Source organism: Oncorhynchus mykiss, chromosome 16, assembly GCF_057628025.1.
Source record: "Oncorhynchus mykiss isolate SJ-2025 chromosome 16, ASM5762802v1, whole genome shotgun sequence".
NCBI classification, from domain to species: domain Eukaryota; kingdom Metazoa; phylum Chordata; class Actinopteri; order Salmoniformes; family Salmonidae; genus Oncorhynchus; species Oncorhynchus mykiss.
In genome coordinates, this window is record NC_143037.1 from 69984731 (window position 1) to 70004081 (window position 19351).

Consider the following 19351-nt stretch of genomic DNA (forward strand, 5'->3'; position numbering starts at 1 on the left):
TTCTATGACATTCATTGGCTGAGCTACAACCTTTGTTACGTTTCTATGACGTTCATTGGCTGAGCTACAACCTTTGTTACGTTTCTATGACGTTCATTGGCTGAGCTACAACCTTTGTTACGTTTCTATGACGTTCATTGGCTGAGCTACAACCTTTGTTACGTTTCTATGACGTTCATTGGCTGAGCTACAACCTTTTATAGCCGAGGAAACAAAAATGTACTTTGCTTGGAAAGTAATCTAATTCTGTCGCTATCAATTGATTGAGCTATTAACTTTCTGTAAAAAATAGATGTTTAAACAAATACAGCTTTTAGGGAAACACTTGTGACCTTCTCTCGTTAGGTTAAACCACAGAAGAAGAGTAGCCAGCAGTGAAAGCCTACATTTTTATGCGTCATTAGGCCTACTCTGTCTACCTTTCCACCACAGACAGAGCAGGTAGCCTAGTGGTTAGATTGTTGGGCCAGTAACCGAAAGGTTGCTGGATTGAATCCCCGAGCTGAAAAGATACAAGTCTGTCGTTCTGCCCCCGAACAAGGCAGTTAACCCACTGTTCCCTGGTAGGTCGTCATTGTAAATAAGAATTTGTTCTTAATCAACTTGCCTGGTTAAATAAAACTTTTAAAAATACCATGCATAATGAAATCTCAGATTTAATTATTTGCACACAGGGACAGTTTCATTGCAAACAAGACATGCTTACTTGGCATTGGAGGAATATGATAAGATGAACGCATCGGCCTCTCTCTCTCGGTCCATTCTTAGCTTGAATTTTTGGTAATTTGTGTGGTATTCTGCTAATGTTTCTAGTCATGTGAAATGACATTGAATTGCATGAAAGTTTTATAAAAGTCAACAACAACAAAAATCTCAGACCTGCAAATACGATGATAGATTCATGCAATTCTTTTTATTATAAAAAATATATTTCCATCCCTACTTTTGTGTACTGTGGTCCACAACCTTCTGGTTGTGCAAAATGAATGCATTGTAATGCTTACAGGACCACGTTTCCATCCATTCTCATTTCAGAGAGGTCTGATTTTCTACAGGTAAACCTCATCATAACAACGTACACTCCCTAATCAGCCTTTCTTTAATGAGCTGTTCAATTACAAAGATACGTTTCTGAATTTTGACAAGTAATGTACTATAAATAACATGTTCATACATGCACAGTGAAGACTTGTCACAATGGACATACAGTATTGACGTCTCACTACACATACTGTAGTAAGAGCATGCTTCGGTTGATTTCATTCTCTTCTCACCCTATGAGTTTCTCATTTGAATATGTTTTCTCACTGGTGGTAGAGTGCTGTAATTGTCATCTATTTCTGCCACATTTATTTTTTAAATATTTTTTTAGAGCAATTCTAAAGTAAACTGTTTGAAATTCAAGGCAGGACGATTGACATGCTTACACTCACAGCCGTTAGTTTGTACCTCTTTCTGTCTGTCTATAGTGTGATGTTGAGATACAGCTGTTCCGTCGTACGAGTCCCCGTAATGACCTGAGAGGAGCGTTGCTCACATTAACCCCCTGCTGGCTTGTTGTTGCTGTTCGCAGATATGGAGACATGGTTCCAGACTCCATAGCGGGCAAGATATTTGGCTCCATTTGCTCCCTCAGTGGCGTGCTGGTGATTGCTCTACCTGTGCCTGTCATAGTCTCCAACTTCGCAAGGATCTACCACCAGAACCAAAGGGCAGATAAGATGAGGGCACAGCAGGTAAATGAGAGAGAGGCATGATGTCATTATTATCATGTGTGTGTCACATTGTTGTTCTTTTGCTGTATGGCGCGATATATGTGTGATAAATAAGTCGGAGCAATCTGCCTTCAAATAACAAGGTGCTCTTGTCAGGCAAAAGGCCTATTGTAAAGCTACGAGGAAACACACTGTCTTGTGAAATGGGAGTTTTGTTTCTATTCCCCAGATATTGCTCACTGGGTTGTATGTGGAACAAGTGCTGACACGGGCATTTCTGTCCAATTCTTTTCCATTCTCCAGAAAGTGCGTCAGGCAAGGATTCGAATGGCCAAGAAAGGGGCCACCAATGCATTCTTGCAGCACAAAGAGGATGGGGGATTGCAGGTGAGGAATTCACATGAACAAATGTTACCTTATGGTCACATACAGACAATCAAGGATGTTTCACGTGTTCACGTTTGGATTTCAAATGTACAGAATACAGTATTTAATCTAAAGTATGTTCAACACAGTAGTGAAGAGTGAATAGTAAACGGTTAAATATACCTACATTAATGCTTTTAGCAGAGGCTCCAAAGTGCTGGGATGGACTGATAAGATCAAGCACTTGTTCAGCCTTGTGATAACACTAAAGCTTTTAATCTGAAGCTTTTTCTGTTCAGGAGACAGTTTTGTTGCCATGGTATCATTTACTATAGCTTGTAACTAACTGTAGCTTGTAACTAACTGTAGCTTGTAACTAACTGGAGCTTGTAACTAACTGGAGCTTGTAACTTATTGGAGCTTGTTCTTGGCCAGTAATGACTGTATTTACTTCAGAATTAGACAGATTACTGTTCTCTCTGTCTCGCTTTCTCTCTCTCTATTTATATCTCTAACACTCTCTCTCCATTCTGGAACACCTTCACTTCACCAGCACGTTCTGCTGCAGTTCCACTAAATCTGCATAAGAATGTCATGTCGTTGACAACAACACAAAACGGATGAATAAAGCACATTGTGGGGATCAGTCATCTTCAGTTTCAAAGGTGTTTAAAATAACCAAATGTCACATTGACAGTCATTAATATTTCATCCCAAACTTCCCCTTGATTAAATCTATCCACCGGAGGCAGTCCTGCAGCCCCCCCCCCCCCCCAGAATGAGACAAATTCTCATTGACACTGTGTTAACCAATGACATAAGGTCCCTGCCTATATGAGACATTCTTGAGAGGTGTGTGTGTGATGTGGAATCCTATTGTGAGGTCATCGAGTCAGAGGGCAGAAAGCAGATGCTGTGGACAGGTGGGTTATGGACACACAGAGATAATGATGTTAGCAGCAGGGGACCAGAACAGATAAAGAGTTACTAGAGGATGAGCTGCAATTCACTTCTCTCAGGAGTCACCCTCCACTCCTAGCTGTTTTCACCTCAGTTGTATTACCAATACCCAGAACCTCACCTAAATGAAACATTCTAACATACTGTATCTAGGTTGTTATCACTTGGATTTCCCTAGTTATTGCCCCCCTGAGGAAAAATCACATCATATAGTATAAAATCACGTCATATAGTATAAAATCATGTCATATAGTATAAAATCATGTCATATAGTATAAAATCACGTCATATAGTATAAAATCATGTCATATAGTATAAAATCATGTCATATAGTGTAAAATCACATCATATAGTATAAAATCACATCATATAGTATAAAATCACATCATATAGTATAAAATCATGTCATATAGTATAAAATCATGTCATATAGTATAAAATCATGTCATATAGTATAAAATCACGTCATATAGTGTAAAATCACATCATATAGTATAAAATCATGTCATATAGTATAAAATCATGTCATATAGTGTAAAATCACATCATATAGTATAAAATCACATCATATAGTATAAAATCATGTCATATAGTATAAAATCATGTCATATAGTATAAAATCATGTCATATAGTATAAAATCATGTCATATAGTATAAAATCATGTCATATAGTATAAAATCACATCATATAGTATAAAATCATGTCATATAGTATAAAATCATGTCATATAGTATAAAATCATGTCATATAGTATAAAATCATGTCATATAGTATAAAATCACGTCATATAGTATAAAATCATGTCATATAGTATAAAATCATGTCATATAGTGTAAAATCACATCATATAGTATAAAATCACATCATATAGTATAAAATCATGTCATATAGTATAAAATCACATCATATAGTATAAAATCATGTCATATAGTATAAAATCACATCATATAGTGTAAAATCACATCATATAGTATAAAATCATGTCATATAGTATAAAATCACATCATATAGTATAAAATCACATCATATAGTATAAAATCACATCATATAGTATAAAATCACATCATATAGTATAAAATCATGTCATATAGTATAAAATCATATCATATAGTATAAAATCACATCATATAGTATAAAATCACATCATATAGTATAAAATCATGTCATATAGTATAAAATCATATCATATAGTATAAAATCACATCATATAGTATAAAATCATGTCATATAGTATAAAATCATGTCATATAGTATAAAATCACATCATATAGTATAAAATCACATCATATAGTATAAAATCATGTCATATAGTATAAAATCACATCATATAGTATAAAATCATGTCATATAGTATAAAATCATGTCATATAGTATAAAATCATGTCATATAGTATAAAATCATGTCATATAGTATAAAATCACATCATATAGTGTAAAATCACATCATATAGTATAAAATCATGTCATATAGTATAAAATCACATCATATAGTATAAAATCATGTCATATAGTATAAAATCATGTCATATAGTATAAAATCATGTCATATAGTATAAAATCACATCATATAGTATAAAATCATGTCATATAGTATAAAATCATGTCATATAGTATAAAATCACATCATATAGTATAAAATCATATCATATAGTATAAAATCATGTCATATAGTATAAAATCACATCATATAGTGTAAAATCACATCATATAGTATAAAATCACATCATATAGTATAAAATCACATCATATAGTATAAAATCACATCATATAGTATAAAATCATGTCATATAGTATAAAATCATGTCATATAGTATAAAATCACATCATATAGTATAAAATCATGTCATATAGTATAAAATCATGTCATATAGTATAAAATCATGTCATATAGTATAAAATCACATCATATAGTATAAAATCACATCATATAGTATAAAATCACATCATATAGTATAAAATCATGTCATATAGTATAAAATCATGTCATATAGTATAAAATCACATCATATAGTATAAAATCACATCATATAGTATAAAATCACATCATATAGTATAAAATCATGTCATATAGTATAAAATCATGTCATATAGTATAAAATCACATCATATAGTATAAAATCATGTCATATAGTATAACATCACATCATATAGTATAAAATCATGTCATATAGTATAAAATCACATCACATCATATAGTATAAAATCATGTCATATAGTATAAAATCACATCATATAGTATAAAATCATGTCATATAGTATAAAATCATGTCATATAGTATAAAATCACATCATATAGTATAAAATCACATCATATAGTATAAAATCATGTCATATAGTATAAAATCATGTCATATAGTATAAAATCATGTCATATAGTATATTGGCCATATCCTCTTTTGAAATGCCCTATATGGAATATAGGCATTGGGTAACTAATTCTAATGTTGTCATTGCACATAACACATAACCCCTCCAGGATGACCCCTCCTCACAGGGATTTTACCCCACGTAACCATTGCAGTTCATGGGGTTGCTATGCCGACGGCGGTCGGTAATCCTTAGTTGTATTATTTGTGTTTTTTGATTCTGAAGAAATTCTGCATCCTACCGTAAGAGGAGAGGAGAGCCTGTGGGTAAAGCTTTGGAAAAATAGAAAAGGCTGAAGGTTTACTGTCGGCCTGCAGCTGTACCTACCGACATACAGTACTGTGTGTATGTGAGACTAGTCTATTTAGTAACTGTGTGTTGAATCCATTCTTAGAACAGAAGGTGCTACCTAGAACCATAAAGTATTCTTCCATTGTCCTTATTTGAGAAACCTCTGAAATCACTCTTGTTTTGGTTCCAAGTGGAACCCTACCAGGTTCTACCAGGTACCACAAATACCAGGTTCTAAGTGTTATATTTACCTTTATTTAACTTGGCAAGTCAGGTAAGAACAAATTCTTATTTACAATGACGGCCTACACCGGCCGAACCCGGACGACACTGGGCCAATTGTGCGCCGCCCTCTGGGACTCCCCAATCACAGCCGGTTGTGATACAGCCTGGATTCAAACCAGGGTGTCTGTAGTGACACCTCTTGCACTGAGATGCTGTGCCTTAGACCGCTGCGTCACTCGGGAGCCCTATCCATATACATGGAACCCTTTCACCTCTAAAATGTTCACCACTAAACAGTATTACCTGCCTCACCACCAAAGGGTTTGACTACCTGAAACCAAAAAGGGTTCTCCTATGGGGACAAACGAAGAACCCTTTTTTTTCTAAGAGTGTACACTCTATGATGCCAAATATGATTGAAAACAATTCAACTGTAAATATCTCCTGTAACTATCCTGAATAACCGTAGCCAGGGGAAGGAGGTGAAGAAGTGTTCCATCCTCCTGGCAGACATATTTCAGTATCCTAATCTCTCTTCACACCAGTGGAGGACAGAAGAATATGAGAAGGTATTCTGCTGATTTAAGGACTAGAGGTGATAGAGGAGGAGGCAGAGATAGAGAGAGATTGAATTCCCATCTTTACTAATGTACCAGGTTGAGTCCTGAGTAGTCTTTATTCTGTTTCTTCTCAGCAGTTGAAGTCACTATAATCCAATATTTACAATCCCAGAGTGAGATCAGGGATCTATAAACCCGTTACTTACAGGACTGCAGAGTTATTTATAAACCTAGAAGGGTTGTTTTCTCTCCCAGGTCTTTTCTTGGTTTTGGCTGCAGTATAGTCTCTATATCAGTTCGTGGGACGATGTTATCAGACATGTCTGTAGTGATTCCAGCAGGTCTCCAGACTGGCTTTGTGACTAACAGAGCTGTTTCCCTGCTCCATCCCTCCCAGCCTGGCACACTCATGTCTCTCAGTCTAACAGAGTAGATCATCTGTATGGTAAGGATTTCGACAGGCTGTTCACTGTCTAAAACAGTTACAGTGCCTTGCGAAAGTATTCGGCCCCCTTGAACTTTGCGACCTTTTGCCACATTTCAGGCTTCAAACATAAAGATATAAAACTGTATTTTTTTGTGAAGAATCAACAACAAGTGGGACACAATCATGAAGTGGAACGGCATTTATTGGATATTTCAAACTTTCTTAACAAATCAAAAACTGAAAAATTGGGTGTGCAAAATTATTCAGCCCCTTTACTTTCAGTGCAGCAAACTCTCTCCAGAAGTTCAGTGAGGATCTCTGAATGATCCAATGTTGACCTAAATGACAAACGATGATGAATACAATCCACCTGTGTGTAACCAAGTCTTCGTATAAATGCACCTGCACTGTGATAGTCTCAGAGGTCCGTTAAAAGCGCAGAGAGCATCATGAAGAACAAGGAACACACCAGGCAGGTCCGAGATACTGTTGTGAAGAAGTTTAAAGCCGGATTTGGATACAAAAAAGATTTGCCAAGCTTTAAACATCCCAAGGAGCAGTGTGCAAGGAGTATCAGACCACTGCAAATCTACCAAGACCTGGCCGTCCCTCTAAACTTTCAGCTCATACAAGGAGAAGACTGATCAGAGATGCAGCCAAGAGGCCCATGATCACTCTGGATGAACTGCAGAGATCTACAGCTGAGGTGGGAGACTCTGTCCATAGGACAACAATCAGTCGTATATTGCACAAATCTGGCCTTTATGGAAGAGTGGCAAGAAGAAAGCCATTTCTTAAAGATTTCCATAAAAAGTGTTGTTTAAAGTTTGCCACAAGCCACCTGGGAGACACACCAAACATCTTTAAGAAGGTGCTCTGGTCAGATGAAACCAAAATTGAACTTTTTGGCAACAATGCAAAACGTTATGTTTGGCGTAAAAGCAACACAGCTGAACACACCATCCCCACTGTCAAACATGGTGGTGGCAGCATCATGGTTTGGGCCTGCTTTTCTTCAGCAGGGACAGGGAAGATGGTTAGAATTGATGGGAAGATGGATGGAGCCAAATACAGGACCATTCTGGAAGAAAACCTGATGGAGTCTGCAAAAGACCTGAGACTGGGACGGAGATTTGTCTTCCAACAAGACAATGATCCAAAACATAAAGCAAAATCTACAATGGAATGGTTCAAAAATAAACATATCCAGGTGTTAGAATGGCCAAGTCAAAGTCCAGACCTGAATCCAATCTAGAATCTGTGGAAAGAACTGAAAACTGCTGTTCACAAATGCTCTCCATCCAACCTCACTGAGCTCGAGCTGTTTTGCAAGGAGGAATGGGAAAAAATGTCAGTCTCTCGATGTGCAAAACTGATAGAGACATACCCCAAGCGACTTACAGCTGTAATCGCAGCAAAAGGCGGCGCTACAAAGTATTAACTTAAGGGGGCTGAATAATTTTGCACGCCCAATTTTTCAGTTTTTGATTTGTTAAAAAAAGTTTGAAATATCCAATAAATGTCGTTCCACTTCATGATTGTGCCCCACTTGTTGTTGATTCTTCACAAAAAAATACAGTTTTATATCTTTATGTTTGAAGCCTGAAATGTGGCAAAAGGTCGCAAAGTTCAAGGGGGCCGAATACTTTCGCAAGGCACTGTATGATGGTGATTAACCACCTTGACCTGGAAATCTTAGCTAGATTTTTAGGAAGCATCTGAGGTGGCACTGGTCCTCTGGGGTTCTGTGTTCAAATCAAATTAGAGTTTATTAGTCACAGATGTACAGTAATTGAAGGGTACAATGAAATTCTTAAGCTCCAAACTCCATCAATGCAGGTCAAAGATAAGTGAGTGAAACAATAGTAATAATACCAGTAATAATACAAGTAATAATAGTAATAGTACTAATAATAGTGCAAATAATAGTACTAATACAGGAAATAACAACAGTAATAATACCAGTAATAATACAAGTAATAATAGTAACAGTACTAATAATAGCAATAATGCCAGTAATAATACAAGTAATAATAGTGATACTGCCAATACTAGCGCTAATAATAGCACTAATACAGGCAATAATAGTAATAATGCTAAAAATAACATGAGTAATAATACTAATACAAGTACTAATAATAGTAATACTGCTAGTAATAATATACGTAATAATAGTAATAATAATAATGTAAGTAATAATAATAGTAATAATGCTAGTAATAATAAAGGTAATAATAGTAATAATACCAATAATAATACTAATACAGGAAATAATAATAGTATTAATGCCAGCAATAATACAAGTAATAGTAGTAATAATAGCAATAATGCTAATAATAATACAAGCAATAATAATAGCACTAACACAAGTAATAATACTAGTAATAACGCCAGTAATACTACTAGTAATAACACCAGTAATAATAGTAATAATAGTAATAACACCAGTAATAATAATACAAGTAATAATAATAGTACTAACACTAGTAATAACACTGGTAATAACACCAGTAATAATACTAGTAACAATACAAGTAATAATAATAGCACCAACACCAGTAATAATACCTGTAATAACACCAGTGATAACGACAGTAATAATACGAGTAATAATACTTGTAACAATACAAGTAGTAATAGTAATAATACAAGTAATAATAGTGACAATAGTAATAATACTTGTAACAATACAAGTAATGATAGTAATAGTAGCAAAAATAGTAATAATACTGGTAATAATAATACAAAGAGTAATAATACTAGTAATAATACAAGTGATAGTAATAATAACAGTAATAATACAAGTAATTGCAGTAATAATAGTAATAATTGTAATAATGCTGGTAATAACAGTAATAATAGTAATAATACACGTAATAACAGCAATAACAGTAATAATACAAGTAATAACAGTAATAATAGTAATAATACAAGTAATAAAAGTAATAATAGTAATAATAGTAATAACGGCAGTAATAATACAAGTAATGATAATAGTACTAACAAAGGCAATAATAATAGTACTAACACTATTAATAACACTTGTAATAATACTAGTGATAACACAAATAGCAATAGTAATAATACTAATGCCAGCAATAATAATAGTATTGGTTTCCAGTAATAATACTAGTAATAATACTTGTAATAATAGTGCTTGCAATAATACAAGTAATACTACTAGTAATGATACTAGTAATAATACAAGTGACAATAGTAATAGTAATAATGATAGTACTAACAATAGTAATAAAGGTAAGACTATTAGTAATAATACAAGTAATAGTAGCAACCGCAATAATAATAGTTCTAATAATAGTAATAATAACAGTAATAATACTAGTAATAATAGTAACAGTAATAATAATAGTACTAATAATAGTAATAATACTAGTAATAATAGTAACAGTAATACAAACAGCAATAATAATAATAGTACTAATATTAGTAAAAATAGTAATAGTAATACTAATAGTACCAATAATAGTGATAATACCAGTGATAATACCAGTAATAATAGTAATACTACCAGTAATAGTGGTAAAAGTAATAATAATAGTACTAATAATTGTAATAGTAATGATGCTATTAATAATAGTAATACTGATAACCAAAGTAATAATACAAGTACTAATATGAGTAATAATACTAGTAATAATACTAGTAATAATAGTAATACTACTAGTAATAATGCCAGTAATAGTAATTGTAACAATAATAGCACCAATAATAGTAATTATACCAGTAATAATACTAGTAATCATACTAGCACTAACAGTAACAATAATACTAGTAATTATACCAGTAATAATAGCAACAATAATTATACTAGTAATAATAACAGTAATAATACTAGTAATAATAGCAATAGTAATAATACTAGTAATACCACTGGTAATAGTAGCGATGGTACTAATAATAGTGATAATACTAGCAATAATAGCAACAGCACTAATAATAGTACTAATAATAATACTAGTAATCACACCAGTAATGACACTAGTAATAATAGTAATAGTAATAATACCGGTAATAATAGTAATGGTAATAATGCTTGTACCAATAATAGTAATGGCACTGGTAATAATGCTAATAATGATACTAGTAATAACAGTGATAATAATACTACGAGTAATAGTAATAACACTAGTAATAATGGTAATAGCAATAATACTAGTAATACTACTGGTAATAAAAGTACTGATAATAGTACTAATAATAGCAATAATACTAGTAATAATACCAAGTAAAATAATATAATATAGACAGAACCTTGTCTTGTCTACATATATATATTTACAATTAGTTAAACATTCTATACAGTTGCTGCAGTTAAAAGTGGCGAAGTGTGTAAACAAAGATTGTGACCAGTGACTGACAAGTATAACTGTTCATTGAGGGGTGAGGGTGTGCAGGGGCCAGTGGATAAATGTATGTTTTGGGGGAGAACAGCCCGTGAAAGCAGGCTGGGTCAGGCTGGGTTCCCTGATGATCTTCTTTGCCTTCCTGTGACACCTGGTGTTGTAGTTGTCGTGGAGGACAGGCAGTGTGCAGCCAGTGGTGCGTTCGACTGAGTGTACAACCCTCTGTAGTACCTTGTGGACAGCGGAGGTGGAGTTGCTGTACCAGGCTGTGATGCAGCCTGACAGAATGCTCTCGATGATGATCCTGTAGAACACTGTGAGGGCTCACAGGGACATGCCGAATTTCTTCAGCCTCTTGAGGTTGAAGAGTTGCTGTCTTACCTTCTTCACTACGGTGTCCGTGTTGTTTGACCATTTCAGCTCCTTGAAGATGTGGGACTTTACGAGGTACTTCACTTTTTCACTGTCTCCTCTAGAGGTCGACCGATTAATCGGAATGGCCGATTAATTAGGGCCGATTTCAAGTTTTCATAACAATCGGAAATCTGTATTTTTTTAAATTTAACTAGGCAAGTCAGTTAAGAACACATTCTTATTTTCAATGACGGCAGAATGACAGATATTCACCTTGTCAGCTCGGGGGATCTAATCTTAAAGGTAACTAGTCCACTGCAATAACGACCTGCCTCTCTCTCGTTGCACTCCACAAGGAGACTGCCTGTTACGCGAATGCAGTAAGCCAAGGTAAGTTGCTAGCTAGCAGTAAACTTAACTTATAAAAAACAATCAATAAATCATAATCACTAGTTAACTACACATGGTTGATGATATTACAAGATATTATCTAGCGTGTCCTGCGTTGCATATAATCTGACTGAGCATACAATTATCTAAGTATCTGACTGAGCGGTGGTAGGCAGAAGCAGGCGCGTAAACATTCATTCAAACAGCACTTTTGTGCATTTTGCCAGCAGCTCTTCGTTGTGCGTCAAGCATTGCGCTGTTTATGACTTCAAGCCTATCAACTCCCGAGATGAGGCTGGTGTAACCGAAAGATGAGGCTGGTGTAACCGAAGTGAAATGGCTGGCTAGTTAGCGTGCTAATAGTGTTTCAAACGTCACTCGCTCTGAGCCTTCTAGTAGTTGTTCCCCTTGCTCTGCATGGGTAACGCTGCTTCGAGGGTGGCTGTTGTCGTTGTGTTGCTGGTTCGAGCCCAGGGAGGAGCGAGGAGAGGGACGGAAGCTATAGTGTCACACTGGCAGTACTAAAGTGCCTATAAGAACATCCAATAGTCAAAGGTTAATGAAATACAAATGGTATAGAGGGAAATAGTCCTATAATTCCTATAATAACTACAACCTAAAACTTCTTACCTGGGAATATTGAAAACTCATGTTAAAAGGAACCACCAGCTTTCATATGTTCTCATGTTCTGAGCAAGGAACTGAAACGTTAGCTTTTTTACATGGCACATATTACTTTCTTCTCCATGTCACGTTCTGACCTTAGTTCCTTTGTTTTGTCTTTTGTTTTAGTATGGTCAGGGTGTGAGCTGGGTGGGTTGTCTATGTTAGTTTTTCTATGATGTTCTATTTCTGTGTTTGGCCTGATATGGTTCTCAATCAGAGGCAGGTGTTAGTCATTGTCCCTGATTGAGAACCATATTTAGGTAGCCTGTTTTCTGTTGGTGTTTTGTGGGTGGTTATATTCAGTCTTTGTGTGTCTGCACCAGATAGAACTGTTTTCTGTTGGTGTTTTGTGGGTGGTTATATTCAGTCTTTGTGTGTCTGCACCAGATAGAACTGTTTTCTGTTGGTGTTTTGTGGGTGGTTATATTCAGTCTTTGTGTGTCTGCACCAGATAGAACTGTTTTCTGTTGGTGTTTTGTGGGTGGTTATATTCAGTCTTTGTGTGTCTGCACCAGATAGAACTGTTTCGGGTGTCACTTTGTTGTGTTGGTGTTTTGTGGGTGGTTATATTCAGTCTTTGTGTGTCTGCACCAGACAGAACTGTTTTGTGTTGGTGTTTTGTGGGTGGTTATATTCAGTCTTTGTGTGTCTGCACCAGATAGAACTGTTTTCCTTTGTGTTTTGTGGGTGGTTATATTCAGTCTTTGTGTGTCTGCACCAGATAGAACTGTTTTGTGTTGGTGTTTTGTGGGTGGTTATTTTCAGTCTTTGTGTGTCTGCACCAGATAGAACTGTTTCGGGTGTCACTTTGTTGTTTAGTATTTTTGAAGTGTTCAGGTTTCCATTAATAAGATGAACACTAACCACGCTGCGCTTCGGTCCTCTCCTTCTTCCACCCAAGACAACCGTTACACTCCAACACTTTGTTTTTGCATTATTTAAACCAAATTGACCATGTTTCATTATTTATTTGAGGCTAAATTGAATTTATTGATGTATTATATTAAGTTAAAATAAGTGTTCATTCAGTATTGTTGTAATTGTCATTATTACAAATCTTTAAAAATTACAAATCGGCCGATTAATCGGTATCGTCTTTTTTGGTCCTCCAATAATCGGTATCGGTATCGGCGTTGAAAAATCATAATCGGTCGACCTCTCGTCTCCACGGCGGCTCCGTTGATGACAATGGGGGCGTGCCCAGCCTGGTTCTTCCTGAAGTCCACAATCAGCTCTTTTGTTTTGCTGACGTTGAGGGAGAGGTTGCTTACCTAGCACCACGACGTCAGAGTACCTACCTCTTCTCTGTAGGCCGTATCGTCATTGTTGGTAGTCAGGCATAAAATTGTCGTCTGCAAACTTGATGATGTAGTTGGAACTGTGTGAGACCACGTAGTCGTGGGTATACAGGAGACAGTTCTTTGTGTCCGGGTTAACATCATTAGAGAGGGAGAAGACTTACTGTACAGACAGTCAAGGGCAGTCACTCAGTAATAAGCTGTGGAGGTATACTGTCTACTCATCAGTATACTGTCTACTCTTCAGTATACTGCCTACTCATCAGTATACTGCCTACTCATCAGTATATGCTCTACTCTTCAGTATACTGCCTACTCATCAGTATATGCTCTACTCATCAGTATACTGCCTACTCATCAGTATACTGTCTACTCTTCAGTATACTGCCTACTCATCAGTATACTGCCTACTCATCAGTATACTGCCTACTCATCAGTATATGCTCTACTCATCAGTATATGCTCTACTCATCAGTATACTGCCTACTCATCAGTATACTGTCTACTCTTCAGTATACTGCCTACTCATCAGTATACTGCCTACTCATCAGTATACTGCCTACTCATCAGTATATGCTCTACTCATCAGTATATGCTCTACTCATCAGTATATGCTCTACTCTTCAGTATAATGTCTTCTCATCAGTATACTGTCTACTCTTCAGTATAATGTCCACTCTTCAGTATAATGCCTACTCATCAGTATAATGTCTACTCTTCAGTATATGCTCTACTCATCAGTATATGCTCTACTCATCAGTATATGCTCTACTCGTCAGTATACTGCCTACTCATCAGTATACCGTCTACTCTTCAGTATAATGTCTACTCTTCAGTATAATGTCTACTCTTCAGTATAATGTCTACTCATCAGTATGTCTACTCATCAGTATAATGAGTATAATGTCTACTCATCAGTATAATGTCTACTCATCAGTATAATGTCTACTCATCAGTATAATGTCTACTCATCAGTATAATGTCTACTCATCAGTATAATGTCTACTCATCAGTATAATGTCTACTCATCAGTATAATGTCTACTCATCAGTATAATGTCTACTCATCAGTATAATGTCTACTCATCAGTATAATGTCTACTCATCAGTATAATGTCTACTCATCAGTATAATGTCTACTCATCAGTATAATGTCTACTCATCAGTATACTGTCTACTCATCAGTATATGCTCTACTCATCAGTATGTCTACTCATCAGTATAATGAGTATAATGTCTACTCATCAGTATAATGTCTACTCATCAGTATAATGTCTACTCATCAGTATAATGTCTACTCATCAGTATAATGTCTACTCATCAGTATAATGTCTACTCATCAGTATAATGTCTACTCATCAGTATAATGTCTACTCATCAGTATAATGTCTACTCATCAGTATAATGTCCACTCTTCAGTATAATGTCTACTCATCAGTATACTGTCTACTCATCAGTATATGCTCTACTCATCAATATACTGTATTATTGCCTAAAGAATAACTCATTCTACAATGTTTGTTGGACAAAATCACCTCCCATTTGTGTTTATAATCTGAAGTTTGCTTCCCACAGCAATACGTTGCCAACTACTAACTACTATTGATGTGATCGAGTTACACTGATAAGGTCTTTTCATGTGTGGCTATGTTGGGCTAAGTGAGTTGCTGTCTTGCTGTGTCCCTCAGGGTGGCGATAGTGACAGCACAGCTTTTTGTGTGAAGAACAGGTCCGCCTTCGAGCATCAACATCATCATCTATTGCAGTGCTTGGAGAAAACCACCGTGAGTGCTGCTTTTTTAAAAATCTCATAGATAATATTGTCTGATACGTTTATTGCTCATTTTGATGTACTGTATATATACTCGGCAGTGTTTCACACTGTTTCACACTTTCAGCAGTTATGAGAAGTTATCATATAGTATACAGCCACCTGCAGCTAGTTTAAAGATGGCCGTTCAGAGGCCAGGATAGACGTCTTTCTGTATTTTATGTGTCGACAGAATCACGAGTTCACCGATGAAGTCACCTACAGCGAGGTGTGTATGATGGACTCAATGGGCTTCCGCACCAGCCGCAGCACTTCCTTGTCCAGCCAGCAGGGGGCCACCACCACCTGCTGCTCCCGGCGGGCCAAGAGGAGGGCCATTCGCCTTGCCAACTCCACCGTATCTGTCAGCCGGGGAAGTGTGCAGGAGCTGGACACGCTGCACGTCACCAAGACACCTGTTGGTACTCAGTACCCACAGAGGTACTGTACAGCACACACTGTCCACCTGATCCAAGGAGCCCACTCCTCCCTTTCTATCTTTGCCTCACCACTCAATCACCTGTAGAGGCTGTTGGTGTTTTACTACATTTAGCTCTGGCCCATTCATTAAGAAGAACATTCAGTTTCTAAGTTGTTCAAACTCTGCTGGCTCTAACTATGTTGATGCTGTCGATGTTTTGTCAAAACAACCTCCATTGGGTTTAATGAGAAATGTAGTTGAAAACAATGGGAAAATGTATTTAATTTGTCACTGTAGTGTGACACTGTTTATTTTTAAGGGAAACAGTTGATAATGGTGAGTTTGTTTGTTTTATTGAGTGCTTGCATTTCTATACATAGTTGCTATGATGGATGTATCACTATACAGACAGTGGAAGAACAAACAACTTGTCTTGAATACACTAATCTACTTACAATGAGGACACATACAAGTCCTCTCAACATAAACACGTGACTATTTTGGGGTAATGGTGACAGATACGTGCAGTGTCTAACTTTATATCTGTGTGTGTGTGTGTGTGTGTGTGTGTGTGTGTGTGAGCAGTCGCTCCAGTCTAAACGCCAGAACTGAAGACCTGAAGCTGAACTGTACTGACTACACAGCAGCCATCATCAGTATCCCCACTCCCCCAGCCAACAGTCCTGATGAGAGCCTACCTAACTCACCCGCCATCCCTGGCATCCTACGCAACTCTCGCTCCAGTATCTATAACACCCAGGAAACTGTCAAGATCTCCTCTTTATAACCCTCTGAAGCACAGGAGCTTGACCCATTGCACAAAACAAGAGGAATGGGGTCCGTCAGAGAAGAACATGGGAAAGAAGGATGATAACGTCCACACTCTTTGCAAATGCTTCACTCCGATACCAACGTAATGTCTACTGAATAGTCAAGGTAGGGGCAGCGTGAGAAAAATAAAGTAAATTAATTGTAACTATCCATTTGATGTGCTGGAACAGTTACTGTGAGGTTGACCTTTTGGCCCAGGGAGATACGGGGGGGGGGGGGGGTTCGAAGCAGTACCACAGACACAATCTGAGCTGACCAGGAACAGGTGACAATGTCTCTTGGACTCAGAGAAGGGACACAGATGGATGGTGTGGTTACTAAGAGTGCTTTTCAACAATTATATACCCACCGTGGCATCGAAAGCCTTTAACTTTTCAAAGATATGCAACGTTAGAAGAAGCAGGAAAAACTAATATACATAATGTGTGTAAAGAAATGGCAGGGAGAGATTATAAAGATTATGAATAATTGCACAATTATATTGATATTTAAATACATCTTTACAGATAGAAATATGAATACTGTATTCTGCAATAGATATCTTTACACAAATGAATTTGAAAATAAAAGGAGTGATCGTTAGATGGTACTACATATGTAACATATTTTCTATCATACGTCTCTAAATCACATGCATCTTCTAGCTTAATACAGCAATGCATGTTCCTGTTCAGTAGACGGTGGAGAAGAGAAGCTACTGATATTAGTCCTGTTCAGTAGACGGTGGAGAAGAGAAGCTACTGATATTAGTCCTGTTCAGTAGACGGTGGAGAAGAGAAGCTACTGATATTAGTCCTGTTCAGTAGACGGTGGAGAAGAGAAGCTACTGATATTAGTCCTGTTCAGTAGACGGTGGAGAAGAGAAGCTACTGATATTAGTCCTGTTCAGTAGACGGTGGAGAAGAGAAGCTACTGATATTAGTCCTGTTCAGTAGACGGTGGAGAAGAGAAGCTATTGATATTAGTCCTGTTCAGTAGACGGCGGAGAAGAGAAGCTACTGATATTAGTCCTGTTCAGTAGACGGTGGAGAAGAGAAGCTACTGATATTAGTCCTGTTCAGTAGACGGTGGAGAAGAGAAGCTACTGATATTAGTCCTGTTCAGTAGACGGTGGAGAAGAGAAGCTACTGATATTAGTGGTGTCAGATACGACTAGCTCATCTGGCGTTTTGCATGGTATCTTATTTTATTTCTCTCAGAACAGTTTGTTTGATTTATTTTTCCCTGACAACAACATTGTAACGTAATAATGATGTCTGCACCAAAAGTGAACATTAGGTTTAAAAAAATGAACAAAATAAAAAAACATTCAGGCATGTTTCTCGCCAGAATGCAAAGTGAGTCCGATTGTATGGTCTGTGTGTAGTAGGTTGGGAGGACGTGTGTTAATTCATCACAGATATGCATGGATACCGTTTTAGGTATTCTACATGTCCCCCCGTTCCACCCCCCCCGTCCCCCCCCCCGTCCCCCCGTCCCCCCCTTGGGAAATCAAATGTAGAGGAGGGATTGAGCAACATCCACTGTCAATGAGTCATAAATAAGGGAGAAGAGGTTACCAGTGAGAAAAAAAGTATCTATCCATCTTTGAGTTCACAGTATCCTATCATTGACATCCATTATCACCAACAGTGTTTTTCAGTTCAGACGCTCTTGTAATATTGTGTTACAGGTTTAAGTGTATATGCAGCCTGTTGACGGCTGTGTAATACACAAAATACTTTTCTCTTCAACATGCTAACATGTCGGTGCTGTTACTGTACTTGATTGGACTATAAGATCTGGTGTTTACAATCCTACTTTTTTTCCCCCTCCTACAATTATTATTGTTTGCATAATATTGCAATGAAAAATCTGAAACTGTGCACTACAGCTGTTTTGAAGTTACTTTAGTATTTATTCGTTAGCTTTATTTTGGGTTATATAGTGCAGATAGGACTAGAGTAATGAGCACTGTTATGGATAACTACAGATTGTACACCAGACAATGAGATATAACCAAAGATTTCTGGCATCCATTACTGGACGCTACAGGTTTGCCTATACAAAACAATGCCAACTTGAGGCTCCCGAGTGGCGCAGCAGTTAAGGCACTGTATCTCAGTGCTAGAGGTGTCACTACAGACCCTGGTTTGATTCCAGGCTGTATCACAACCGGCCATGATTGGGATTCTCATAGGGCGGCGCACGATTGGCCCAGCGTCGTTAGGGTTTGGATGGGGTAGGCCGGCATTGTAAATAAGAATTTGTTCTTAACTGACTTGCCTAGTTAAATAAAGGTTAAATACAAATAAAATACTAACCT

General features: G+C 36.8%; 1 protein-coding gene across 1 annotated transcript in view; it reads left to right on the forward strand.

Moving 5' to 3' along the window:
* The window catches only part of LOC110492589 (A-type voltage-gated potassium channel KCND1), an 81385-nt gene extending 63002 nt beyond the window's left edge, over window positions 1–18383 (forward strand). Inside the window, exons 3-7 of the mRNA XM_021567005.3 lie at window positions 1574–1736; window positions 2019–2102; window positions 15673–15768; window positions 15988–16235; window positions 16801–18383. Coding sequence (XP_021422680.1) covers window positions 1574–1736; window positions 2019–2102; window positions 15673–15768; window positions 15988–16235; window positions 16801–17002 — 793 coding nt within the window. The 3' untranslated portion in view covers window positions 17003–18383. The remainder of the gene's footprint in view (window positions 1–1573; window positions 1737–2018; window positions 2103–15672; window positions 15769–15987; window positions 16236–16800) is intronic.
* The last annotated feature ends 968 nt before the right edge of the window (window positions 18384–19351 follow it).